This window comes from Canis aureus, chromosome 15 (assembly GCF_053574225.1).
Source record: "Canis aureus isolate CA01 chromosome 15, VMU_Caureus_v.1.0, whole genome shotgun sequence".
NCBI lineage: Eukaryota > Metazoa > Chordata > Mammalia > Carnivora > Canidae > Canis > Canis aureus.
In genome coordinates this window covers 44153341-44166233 of record NC_135625.1, presented here as the reverse complement: position 1 = coordinate 44166233, position 12893 = coordinate 44153341, and the positions used below count along the sequence as shown (strand labels likewise).

At 42.3% G+C, this 12893-nt stretch overlaps 1 protein-coding gene across 10 annotated transcripts in view; it reads left to right on the top strand.

The window, feature by feature from the left end:
- The first annotated feature begins 1310 nt into the window (after positions 1 to 1310).
- The window catches only part of INTS10 (integrator complex subunit 10), a 29826-nt gene continuing 18243 nt past the window's right edge, over positions 1311 to 12893 (top strand). Inside the window, exons 1-9 of one of the 10 annotated variants that reach the window (XM_077849399.1) lie at positions 1311 to 1536; positions 2081 to 2148; positions 3352 to 3455; positions 4127 to 4266; positions 6440 to 6521; positions 7019 to 7159; positions 7573 to 7744; positions 8158 to 8327; positions 9253 to 9386. In XM_077849399.1, coding sequence (XP_077705525.1) covers positions 1408 to 1536; positions 2081 to 2148; positions 3352 to 3455; positions 4127 to 4266; positions 6440 to 6521; positions 7019 to 7159; positions 7573 to 7744; positions 8158 to 8327; positions 9253 to 9386 — 1140 coding nt within the window. In that variant the 5' untranslated portion in view covers positions 1311 to 1407. Of the gene's footprint in view, positions 1537 to 1838; positions 1914 to 2080; positions 2155 to 3351; positions 3456 to 4126; positions 4267 to 6439; positions 6522 to 7018; positions 7160 to 7572; positions 7745 to 8157; positions 8328 to 9252; positions 9387 to 12893 lie in introns of those variants that run through there. The other 9 variants (XM_077849400.1, XM_077849403.1, XM_077849404.1 and 6 more) reach the window with 9 other exon arrangements.

Genomic DNA, 12893 nt, shown 5'->3' with positions numbered 1-12893 from the left:
ACTCACTTTAAGATTGTTTATTTATTTATTTTTAAGATTTTATTTACTTATTCATGAGAGACACGAGAGAGAGAGAGAGAGAGAGAGAGAGAGAGAGAGAGAGAGAGAGAGGCAGAGACACAGACAGAGGGAGAAGCAGGGTCCTTGAGAGGAGCCAGATGAAGGATTCCATCCCTAGTTTTCCAGATCACAACCTGAGCAGAAGGCAGACACTCAACCACTGAGCCACCCAGGCGTCCCTAAGATCATTTATTTATAAATTATCACAATTTATAAGAATGTATTAGACCTTATATATACCCATGAATAGTAATGTATATATTCATAATTTATTTAAAATATAATTTGTCATGTATATAAATACCCAGTAATTTCTATCTTTAAAACATACCAGCTTTGAATCCTTAATCTCTTGGCTTTAAATCAAATAAATCAAAGATATCAGTCGTAAATAGAACTTGCTAAAACTTTTTGCATATAGAACTTGGATTGAAAACAAATGAATCCGCATCTTGGTACATTTTTCCTAGTAGACAGGTAAGTATTGCTTCTCTAGCTCTTAAATGCGGCCTCTCCTTCACCAGAGCAGGGAGACGATTTTGTTTTCCTCCTCTGAGATGGAAAACAAATCTGGCGTTTGGGTGAAAATGACACTGATCTGATGGGAAAGAGATCATTAAAATGGCCTGTTTTTCCTTAGGCCACCTCATCGTCAACCCTCTGCTGGGACAGGAATCATCTTTGCAGCTCCCACTGCATGCAGCAGAGCACTTCCCAAGTGCTCGGTACTGCAACAGCTCAGTGCCTGTGGCAAAAGTCAGCGAATAAAGACGCGAGAACAGATTGTGGACACATTCAGGAAAGACAAAATGTGCCAGAACAAGCGCTAAGAACGACCCTGCCCTCTGTGCCTTGCACCCTCAGCCGGCCCCAGACTGTTGGCTCGTAAACCTAATCCCGGGCAAGGACCCGGGCCAGGTTAGGTTCCTCCACTCCTCCCGGGCCGAGGGAGCTCCGCGCCCCGCCCCCGCCGCTCCCTAGGCCGCCCGGGACCCTCGGGGACCCCCGGGACCGCCCCTAGGCTACGAGAGCCTGCGGAGGGAGCTCGGCGACTACAGGCTCGCGCGCAGGCTCCCTGGCTGGAACAGTCACGCTGGAGCCCGCGAGAGTGCGATTCCCTTCTCCACATTTTGGAGGTGACCGGGAAAAGACCGCACAGAAATCCTGGTCCCCGGAGGCGGCGGGGGCTGGGCGGTTCCTCGCAAAACCCGGAGAGCTGTTCCGGATCGGCCAGCCCGACATGCGCAGAAGGTACCCCCGCGGCGGCCGCGGCGGCGGCGGCGGCGGCGTCTCTAGAGCCGGAAGGTAAACGGCCTGTGCTGCCGGCGGCCGGGCGCCTCCGGGGTCATGTCGGCCCAGGGTGACTGCGAGTTCCTGGTGCAGCGAGCCCGGGAGCTGGTGCAGCAGGACCTGTGGGCAGCCAAAGCGTGGCTCATCACGGCCCGCAGCCTCTACCCCGCCGACTTCAACATCCAGGTGAGGTCCGGGCGGCCGCGCGGTGGAGGGGCGGGCGCTTCGCAGGCCCCCAGCCTCGGGTCCCTCTCCTCTCACCCCTGCCCGCTCCCCGACCCCCCGCGCCCGCCCTCCCCCCGCGAGACCCGCACCGTGACCCCGCTGGAGGCCGGCCGGGCGGGGGACTGCAGGCAGGGGTGCCCTGCTGCCGGCTCGGTGGCCGGATGGCACCGCGGCGCCCCGGGAACGGCGCTCGCTCCTCGTTTGTCAGCGCGGCGGCCATTTGTGCAGCGCTTGCTGCTTTGGGCACGTCATCCCGCCGGCCTTGGGGACCGATTTCCCCAAGGGTGGAGAGGGAGCCCGAGGGTCGCATGCTAGGCCCCGGGGCCCTGCGTAACCAGGTGATGCTCAGGGGTCAGGCCCCCGGGCTGGGGGTGCGGGGTGCTGGGTGCAGGTTGGGACCGCGGAGCCAGGACCAGCCCCGGGCGGAGTCGTGACCCGCCCCCCTCCCCCCCCCGTGTCGGCCGTTCTCTCTGTGACCCGTGGGTCTGATGTCTGTCTATTGCAGTACGAGATGTACACCATCGAGCGGAACGCCGAGAGGACTGCCACCGCCGGGAGATTGCTCTACGACATGTGAGTGTATGTGGTGACCTCAGCCGGCCCTGCCCTGAACCTCTCAGGAGGCTGTGTGTGTGAGGGAGAGGAGATCTTTTAAGATCACCTCCCTGCTCTGAACCCTGGTCTTGAGGCCAGGCCTTCAGTTAACTGCCGGCATTCCTACTCTGCAAGAAGTCTTCCTCTGTTTTATTCTTGTCAAAATTTTTCTTTCCAATAATCCGTTTTATTTTGGAAATAATACAAGCTCTTTGCAGTTCAAACACTACTGAAGGATAGAGAGTGACACATGAAGGTCCCTCTGACTCAACCAAAGTTCTGTGTGTCTGTATACACGTGTAGACACAGGACCATACAGACAGGTGGGGTTTTGTGGGGAAGGGTCACAACAAAACTACTCATCATCTGCTGCAGCGTACTCTCTTCACCCAGTGGAATGGAGGGACGCCTTTATTTTTCAGTATGCATACTGTATTTGATATATGGATTATATCTTTTTCATATTTGCATGTCAATAAGCAATTTTGTATGCATATTTTGGTGTTTTTCTATAGAGTCCATTCTTAAACATTGATTTTCACAGTCAAGTATGTACACGTTTTATATGTTGACACACTATCGAATTACTCTCCAAAAAAACGCTATTCCAGTTTACCTTTCTACTAACAATGTATAAGAGTGCCCATTTTCCCACACATTTGCAAACATGGATATTATCAGTCTTATCAGATTTTATTTTTTGCCAATGTGATAGAAAGTGATATCTTTTTATTTATTTATTTATTTATTTATTTATTTATTTATTTATTTATTTTTATATCTTGTTATTTTTAAAAATTTCTGCTCATTGTATTACTAATAAGACTGAGTATCTTCTCAAGTGTTCTCTCTTTGCTGTCTGTATTCTTTCTGTGATTTGTCTTTGCCCACTTTTTGGTTTTTTTTCTTTGGGTTCTTTTCTCTTGTTGATATTGAGAAGTGCTTTATGTATTATGGACATTTGTCTTTTTTCACTTCTAAGAACCTCCAAAGACTTTTGGATTAACTTCATTTTCCTTAATTAGTTTCTATTTTTATATGCTTTTTGATTTGATTTGGTATATCCACATATTTACTTGGAATAAAGAAAAATGTTTATCTCTTCTAGTGCCAATGTTCTTTTCTTCTTCTAATACTATGTAGATTCTGACGTTTTAATTTAACACATTCATTTTAAAATAGGTTTGTGAATTTCCCTGACCAGCCAGTGGTATGGAGAGAAATCAGCATTATTACATCAGCACTGAGGAACGATTCACAGGATAAACAAACCCAATTTTTAAGAAGTAAGAGCAGAGTGACACTTAATGATGTAAAATTTCTGTTTCTAGAATACTAAGTTATATACCATAATTGCAAAAAAACTCACATCTGTGGTATTGGTACACAAATGTGTGTTTTGTTCTTGACAACTCAGGTCTACAAATGGTGTCATTTAGTCCCTTGAGCATTTGCTTCGAAACCTCTAACCTTCCTTAAAGTGTGTGGTTGTATCAGCCCAGGGAATTAAAGATGTTTTTAACAGGTTTTGCAATGATCAGAAAGCATCTGTAGATGAGGCAGATGTCCACAAAACAGGAGGAGACTTTTAGTGATTTATGACCTTTCTTGTTAACCTTCACTCTGTGTTGGTTGCTTTAGCCAATCAAAGATTTCCTCTTTGAGGAATCAAAGCACATCCTCTTTGTCTCAGCCAACAGCAAGCACTGTTGTGACCCTTCACAAGCACCATTCTTGTCTTCTGGATCCAATAAGGCTTCCAGATGTTTTAGGGTCTTGCAGCAAACCTGTGTCCAATACCATCTGACCCAAAAGCCTTCTAGGTTGTAGATAAAACCAAACAATGATCCTAAATGTAGTATTTACTGTTTTGTACATGAAAATACCTTATTTCCTCTTTAGCTTCAGGATCTTCTTTCTTAAAGAAATTTTTTAAAGTTAAATGTGTTATGTACAGGTTTATTTGAAACTCTCCCTGGTCGAGTACAGTGCGAAATGTTACTAAAGGTTACGGAACAATGCTTCAACACATTGGAACGATCAGAAATGTTGCTTCTACTTTTGAGACGCTTCCCTGAAACAGTGGTGCAGCATGGGGTATGATTTTGATCCTTTCCTCTTTCTTAAGAGAAAATGAAATCGATCAATACATTCATTAGTTGGGTCAAAAGCTATAGTGTATATTCTTCTAAAGCAGAGATTCTAAAGAGCACTAAGCAAGATTGAACTTAAATCAAGGAATCTGTCAGTAAAGCTAAAGGGATTTCACTGTTTTCAAACTTTATAAATTTCCAGTAGAAGTGTAAGGAACACTTACACTGATTGATTTGCCTTATTGCAATCAGTGTAAGGAAAAAGTCACCAAGCTTTGACACTGCTGTTTATTTGCAATCTGTGTAGTAAAGTTTTTTTAAAAATCCTATTCCAGGGATGCCTGGTGGCATAGTCAGTTGAGCATACAGCTCTTGGTTTCAGCTCAGGTCCTGATCTTAGGGTTGTGAGGTTGAGCCCTAAGTCAGCTCCAGCTCAGCATGGAGTCTGCTTAAGAGTCTCTCTCCCTCCCTCTGCCCACCCCCACCCCGTGTACACTTGCTGTTGCATGTTCTCTCTCTCTAAAATAAGTCTTTTTTAAAAAATCCTATTCCACGGTGCTTGGGTGGCTCAGCGGTTAAGCGTCTGCCTTCAGCTCAGGGTGTGATCCTGGAGTCCCAGGATCAAGTCCCATATCGGGTTCCCTACATGGAGCCTGCTTCTCCGTCTGCCTCTCTCTCTGTGTCTCTCATGAATAAATAAATAAAATATTTTTTAAAAAATCCTCTTCCATTGTAGTCAACAGTGTGTTTGAATTTAACTGAGAGCCGTAGTCTGTTGTCTTCATAGGCATGTTTTTCATGTGCTTTTCCCTCTGTTCCTTGTATAAGTAATAATAATTGAGTGCTAGTGGCAGGCATTGGTGTTCAGTATCTCCTTCCATACTCTCTGAACCCCTTGAGGTAGGCAGTATCCCACTTTACTGATGAGGAAACTAAATCTTAAATATGTTAGTTCCCATAGCTAGTTGGTGGAAGATTCAGGGTTCAAGTAATGAACTCTATAAATTCATACTCTATTGTTTATTCTTTCCCACACTATCTTTCAAGTTTCTGGCCCTAGTTAACCTTTTCTATACCTCCCTATATTAGCTTCTAGGGCTGCTATAACAAAGTCCCAGAAAAACGAGTGGCTTAAAACAACTGAAATTTATTCTCCCTCCATTCTGGAAGTTAAAAGTCCAAAAGCAAGGTGTGGGCAGAGCCATGCTCCCTCTAAAGGCTCTAGGGAGAAATCCTTCCTGCCTCTCCCTAGCTTCTGGTGGTCACCAGCAATCTTTATCATTTTTTGTTTTGCACCTATATCATTCTGATTTCTGCCTCTGTTATCATATGGCTTTCTTCCCTGTGAGTCTGTGTTCCTGTGTCTTTACATGACTGTAAGGATTGTAATCATTGGATTTAGGGCCTGCCCCAACCCAGTATGCCCTCATCTTAAGTAATTGCATCTACAAAGACCTTCCTTTTTTTATAAGATAAAATATATGTAAGGTTACATTCTGAGACTTTGAGTGGACGTGAATTTTGAGAGGATGCTATTCAACCCAATATGTTCCTTGATCATTACTCAACCTTTAGCTTTTTGTGTTATATTATCTTTTCCATTGTTTTACCCCTACCCGTGTATTGCCAAGTGATCCCAAGGAAGATAGTGCAGATGTCTGGGTGGATTTTGATAAGCCTATCTACTCTGCTAGGGAATGCATAGCAGAAAGTAATGGAAAGGTGGCCTTAAAAGTCAAAAAGTATGTCCAGCCTAACCCAGGCTGAATGACTGGCTACTCCTGACAACTCTTGAAAGTGATAAGGTTTGTTGACATAATACATCTTGATCTAGAGAGCACAGTTTCTACATTCTGTAGAAAATCTCTATATCTCTTTTATCATTCTAACTAGTTCTAGTGCTTCCTCTTAGTTTCTGTAAACATTTTGTTAGCATTTTAATATTGCTAGTTCAGAAGATAATAAGCAAGACAAAGCAGTCAGTGGTCAGATGAATTTGGGGTTTCCTTCTGGGCCTTGTGGCTGATGTATTTCTTTGTTTCCTAATCTTTAAAATGAGAGTATTTGTTTCTTGGGGAAGTTGGCATACACAAACTGGTAAATTTAAAAAGCCATTTCTGTATGTAATTCCGACATCTTAAACTGTAACACATTTAAGTGATTATATTTTGAAACAGGTGGGCCTTGGGGAAGCATTATTAGAGGCTGAAACTATTGAAGAACAAGAATCTCCTGTTAACTGCTTTAGAAAATTATTTGGTAAGAAAATTTTTATTTTGTTTTAGTTCCTTGTGGTGAGTAGAATATGCTGGAATAAATATCATTTAAGGGATGAGGTCATTTGTGGAAAGGAAAGGAACTTTTCATATTAGGAAATTTAAGTCCTTGTTTATTTTAGTCCGAAAAACATTTAAACAACTTCTGGATTTTTATTATGTAATATTTGGTATCCGAAAGAATATGTATAGTCATAGATGTAAGTATGAAAAATAATAATAAACATCTGAATTGTCGCCCAGTGTAAGAACTAGGCCCTTTTCCATAATGTAAAATCTGCCTATGGATTTCCATGCTAACTCCATCCACTGGTATCCCTGTGCACTGCAGTTTTTAAATAAATATGCCATAAAGGGTTTTTTTTTCTATATATTTTAGATACCACAGTAAATGAACTCTAAAATAAATTTTGTTTCTATCAGAATTGTAGGGCAGACAGACAACTTAAATTTTTTTTCCTTATCTTTCCTCTTCAACAGTTTGTGATGTCCTTCCTCTAATAATTAACAACCATGATGTTCGATTGCCTGCCAATTTATTATATAAGTACTTAAACAAAGCAGCTGAATTTTATATCAATTATGTCACTAGGTCTACTCAAATAGAGAGTCAGCATCAAGGTAAGTGAGAATATCCTGTGATTTTATTTTTACAGACTCTAGTAAATTACAAACTCAGAAATCCCTCATCGTTCTGGTTTTTCTCATACTAGTTTGATAGTGTTCTAAAGGTGATTTCCTAGAAAAAATACTACAAGTAAGAAATGAGACTTTTGGAGCCAGTTTTACCCTTTGGAACAGTCAACTTGCTGAACCATAATGTTAGTGTACTGAGCTTCCTCCACATACCACAGCTCAAAATGCATTTCTTGCTATACTCATGGCCAATTGTGGGTCTTTAAAACACATAATGTGTTGTGATTCTGTGCTCTTGCCTTTGGAATAGGGATTCAGACTTTGTCATTTTCTGTCAAGTACCACATACATAGTAAGTGGTAAGAATAATTGTAGGCTACTTTGTTCTCATTTCCCAGGTACCCAGGAAGCATCTGATTTAATGTCACCTAGCAAACGGAGCTCTCAGAAGTATATAATAGAAGGGCTGACTGAAAAATCGTCCCAGATTGTGGACCCTTGGGAGAGGTTGTTTAAGATTTTAAATGTTGTTGGAATGCGATGTGAATGGCAGATGGACAAAGGAAGACGGTAAGAAAATTGTTCATTTCCAGAATTGCTTAGCTAGCCTTCTGATATCGTAGTCCCAGGATCTTTAAAGGCAAAAACGCTCTCTTAAAAAGCATATAATAAGTAGATACGCTTTTCTTGGTTATTGTCAAGGTTACTTCTGTAACCTTGGTATTTATGCAAAGAGGGTGCACTTTATTAAAATATTTCCCAACGGAAATATGAACTCTCAAGAGCTGGAAGCACTCCTTGGCATTCAGAGCAAAGAGTAGCTACTTTATCGTGGTCTGATCACTGCTCTAATTTGGAAGGGGAATTACACATACCTCCAGCTACATTTGCTAAATGTCATGCTTCTATTGGGGCTTTTCTCTAGACCTTTTGCCAAAAAGCCCAGGGTAATTAAATAATCTTTCTCATCCTTCATCTTTCAGAAGCTATGGTGATATTTTACACAGAATGAAGGATCTCTGCAGATACATGAACAATTTTGATAACGAAGCTCATGCAAAGTATAAAAACCAAGTGGTTTATTCCACTATGTTGGTCTTCTTTAAGAATGCATTCCAGTATGTCAACAGCATACAACCATCTCTATTCCAAGGTTGGTCGAAGAACTTTAGAGTCTCCCAAAATACTGGCTTCAGCTGGAATGATGAAGATAAAAATGTTTACCTTAACATTGTTCTTGAATCCAAATAATTGTGGGGCGACACTAGTGCTTTTTTTAAGTTGTTGGTAGTTTCTATGTATTTTCATTTAAAATTTCTGTATTGGAGTATTTGGGTGACTCGGTTAAGTGTCTAAGTCTTGATCTCGGCTCAGGTCTTGATTTCATGGTTTGTGAGTTCGAGCCTCACATGCTCAATGCCAGGCATGGAGCCCACTTGATTAAGTAACTAATTAAGTAATAAAATTTCTATATCAGAGGATGTAGTGGTACTATGAATAAATATACAGATATTTAGTGCCTCTATTTTGAAAAAGCAACAGATGTAGCAGAGTACTGAAGTAGATTTTACAAAGATTTTGCAATAGACGAAGATTTTTTTAAATAATATTTTTGCATATAAATTCTTAAAAATGTGAAAATAGAAAGGTAAGAGTGAAATCACCTACCCATCCACTATAACACAGCTCTCATTTTTGTGTATGACCTTAGTCTTTCACATATTTAGGTTTTGTTTGGAGTTTGTAGCTATAAGGTATTAACATATAACTTCACAGTCTTAAGTGTCTCACTAATTTTCTGATTCGTGATCACTCTAAAAAATTTGTATATACATAAGAACAAATACAGAGAGGGAACTTTGACCTGTAGTCTGTCATTGAGAGAGAACCTTTATTAATAATTTGGTGTATATCTGTACAGTCTTTTTTCGTATTCATGTTTGTCTACCTGAGATCAAACTGAACATACTTTTTCATGACCTTTATTTTAAATGACTGCTGAGTAAACTTCCACTTAATACTAAGTTTTCTTTTCTTCGCTGCATTTTTAAGTATTGGTGTTTTCCCCCTATCCGTAGGTCCTAATGCCCCAAGCCAAGTGCCACTGGTTCTTCTTGAGGATGTGTCAAATGTGTATGGTGATGTAGAAATTGATCGTAACAAACATATACATAAAAAGAGGAAACTAGCTGAGGGAAGAGAGAAAACCATGGTAATCCTTTCAGATATGATTAACAGATTATATGTTTATGGTTTGTTGAAAATGAATGTAAAATACAGCTTTGGAGCTAAATTGATAAAGCTTGGGTCTTTTAATTATAATTACTATGTAAATCAGTGGTTCTTAACTGGAGGTGAGACATTTGGCAGTATCTGAGGACATTTGATTTCCATGGCTTGGTGGGACGGAATTGCTATTAGTATCTACTTTGTAGAGGCCTCCCTGGCATCCCTTGCTGCTAACTGTGCCACAGTGCACAGGACAGCCCCACAGCAAAAATTTGTCCAGCCCAAAAGGCCGATGTAAAGAAACCCTGGTATAAGTTAGTTCTACCTGTCATGACTGTATGGCATCAATTAAAGGTAAAAAGCAAAGCCAGGGATCCCTGGGTGGCGCAGCGGTTTGGCGCCTGCCTTTGGCCCAGGGCGCGATCCTGGAGACCCGGGATCGAATCCCACGTCGGGCTCTCGGTGCATAGAGCCTGCTTCTCCCTCTGCCTGTGTCTCTGCCTCTCTCTCTCTCTCTCTGTGTGACTATCATAAATAAATAAAAATTAAAAAAAAAAAAAAAAAAAAAAAAAAAGCAAAGCCAAATGAGCTGCTTTGAACACGTAGACAGGGTGCTGTGCTGAGTCCTGGTCTCAGAATGGAAAGGGCCGAGGTGTTCTGGCTAGAAAGTCATTACAACCTAAGGAGATGTGTTGGAAAGGTTTCATGAAGGAGGTCAGCATTTGAAATCAGCCTTGAAGGATATAGAGGGTTTTGTCATTTGGAATTGGGGAGGTGGGTTTTGTGAAGATAAGACAGTTTGCACAGACATGTGGGACGCCAGAGAATGTGAGGAGCCATTGATCTTATCATGGGGCCAGGCAGCAGGCTGGGCAGAACAGTGATCTTTCAGCTTATTTTACAGCAGAGTGATGCTTTCAATGAAAGCTTAGTGGAGGTGCAGTGTGTAAGAGGATAGTGGAGGTCAGGAGTCCGCAGACAACTTCTGCGAAGGGCCAGGTAACAAACAGTTTAGGGTTTACAGGCCCCACTGTCTCTGTTGCAGCTGCTCAGCTCTGCTGTGACAGTACGAAAAATAGCCATAGACAATAGGAAACAGATGAGGTGGCTATGTTCTAGGAAAACTTTATTGCTAAAAACACCATCTGGCCTGTAGGTCCTAGTTGGCTGTGTAGTACAGAATGGAGCAGAGAAGGTGAAGCCTTTCTGAAGGCTTGTGAGGTTATTAAACCTGATAAACTCATTTGTTTCCTCCCACAGAAAATGCACACATGCACAATTTCACCAGTAATTTCAGAAGTTCAGAGATGCTTTGAATTCCAGCCACGAGCCCCAGGTTGAGAACTCTGCTTAACTAGGCTTTTCCAGATGCCGTCAGCTCTCCCTCTGGTTTCCGTGAATGTGTAGTCTGTCCAGGCACCTCATGTTAAGACCATAGACACCCTTCCTGCCATGTGGATGATAGGTTGTCTAGTACTAGTTTTGTCTGAAAGCAATGACATGCCCTATACAAATCAGTATAAGTAACACAACTCCATCAGTTTGTTCTCTCCATCACCACCTCTTGCTCCCTGTCCAAGCCATCCATATGTCACAAGAGCTGTCATCTTGTCTCCCTGCTTGCACTCTAGCTCCTTACAGTCTCTTCTTGTCCCAACAGCTCTAGTGATGTTTTTTTAAAGACAAGTCAGACATCATTCCCCTGCTTTACCACCTCTAGTGGCTTCCCATCATGCTCAGAATAAACTCAAACTCTCCACTTTGGCTCCAGAGCAGTTATTGAGCAGGCCTTTGCATGCTGCAGACACACTGGCCTCTCTGAGCAGCTGTAGTGCTCTGAGCCCCTTCCTGCCCCTGGATGTCTGCCTCCGAGCTGTGCTCTCTACCAGCCTGTGTCCTTGTCACTGAGTTGTCAGCCCAGGCATTTCTCCCTCTGAGGCCTAGAGATGCCCAACCAGTTTTCTCTATTACTCTTATTTCAATTCTGCATACCCCCTATTGCTGCCTACTTTCTGGTTTAGTCATTTGCTGGTTTACTGTCTGTGTCTCCTCATAAGCTCTGTACAAGTTCTGTGGGGCCAAGGACGTTGTCCATCTTCTATTCTGGACATCAGGATAGTGCTTGAGCTGCAGCTAGTGAATGAGAGATTCCCAGTCTTTCTTCTCTGACTCAGCGTCCAGCCATGGAATAGCTGTTTAAACCCTCTGGCCCTCTGGTTCCTTCTGTTTTTACCTCTCCTGGGTCATCTAGGAGGCCCTGCTCTCATACTCTACTCCTCCAACCAACTTGGGTTTCCATCTGTTTTTGTTTTTACTCTTTTAACTGATCTTTCCTGGTTTTCACTCTATCCTACAGTCTGCCCCTGACCTGCCCCAAGTCCAGTCATGTCTATGTGTGCCATCACAGCAGAGGACATAAAGCTCAGCCTATAGACTTGTCTTGTCTTACACATAGTGTTTTGTTTCTTTCCATTATGTAGCATGTAAAAATTGGGAGATTTCTCACAATAGTTGAGACGTCTGACTTCTCCTTAGTAATTGGAATGTCTGATACACTGGGCCAGATGGAGGCTGCCCTCTTCAGACAGGCGTACACTCTCCGCCCAGCCTAAGTCCCTGGCTTGTGTGACATGTCAGGTGGCTGGGAGGGTGGGGGCGCTGGCCTCTCCTGTGGACTGTGTGTTCTCTACCCATACATACTTATGTATGTTCCCTGTAGTCAGGGTTCTTGCTTACAGCATCTGGCCAAAACTTCAGAGTGTATGTTTGCACTTTAGAATCCATTTCAGAAACTGTTTGGAAACAATTCCCACCATATCTGAGGTCCCTTCCATAAACTTCCAATCTTGTTTTGAGGCAGGAATATTTTCTGTATGTTGGAACAATGAATTGCACATCCATATTAGTATATTCTCTCAGTTTGGCAACATGTGGCAAGGAACTGGACCCTGATGAAGCAGGATACCTAACAGGTTTTGAGTATGTGTCATTACTGAGGGAGGATAAGAATATGGCAGCTAAATAGAGTGGGTAGGGAGGGTCCCCAAGCATCAAGGATAAGCAGGATAATACTAGGCTCTGAAAGTGGGGGAGAAAGGTGGGTAGTGGGAGGGAGGTGCTTATTTTTTCTGAGATTAGCTTGAGGAATGGAGCTTTCAGCTGAAATGTTTGTACATAGATTTAAATGAGCATAGTGGTGTAAAAATATGATGGAGAATTTAATTTGGGTCATTAAGTTAGTAAAATAATCTAGATGGAATAAGAGTCAAGAATTTCTCAGCAAAATAAAATTAAGTGGAGCTGTTTTACCTTTACTATTTTTTGGCAAGCTGTCTGACCATGCTTACTGGTGCTTATAATAGGTGTAATTCTCTGAGAGCTCTCTTTTCTTTGATTTTATATTTCTTGAGATGAAGAGCAAGGAAAGTAGGACTCTTTATTGTAAAATACAGAAAGCATTAATAGATGAGTACTGGCAAACCTACTTCCC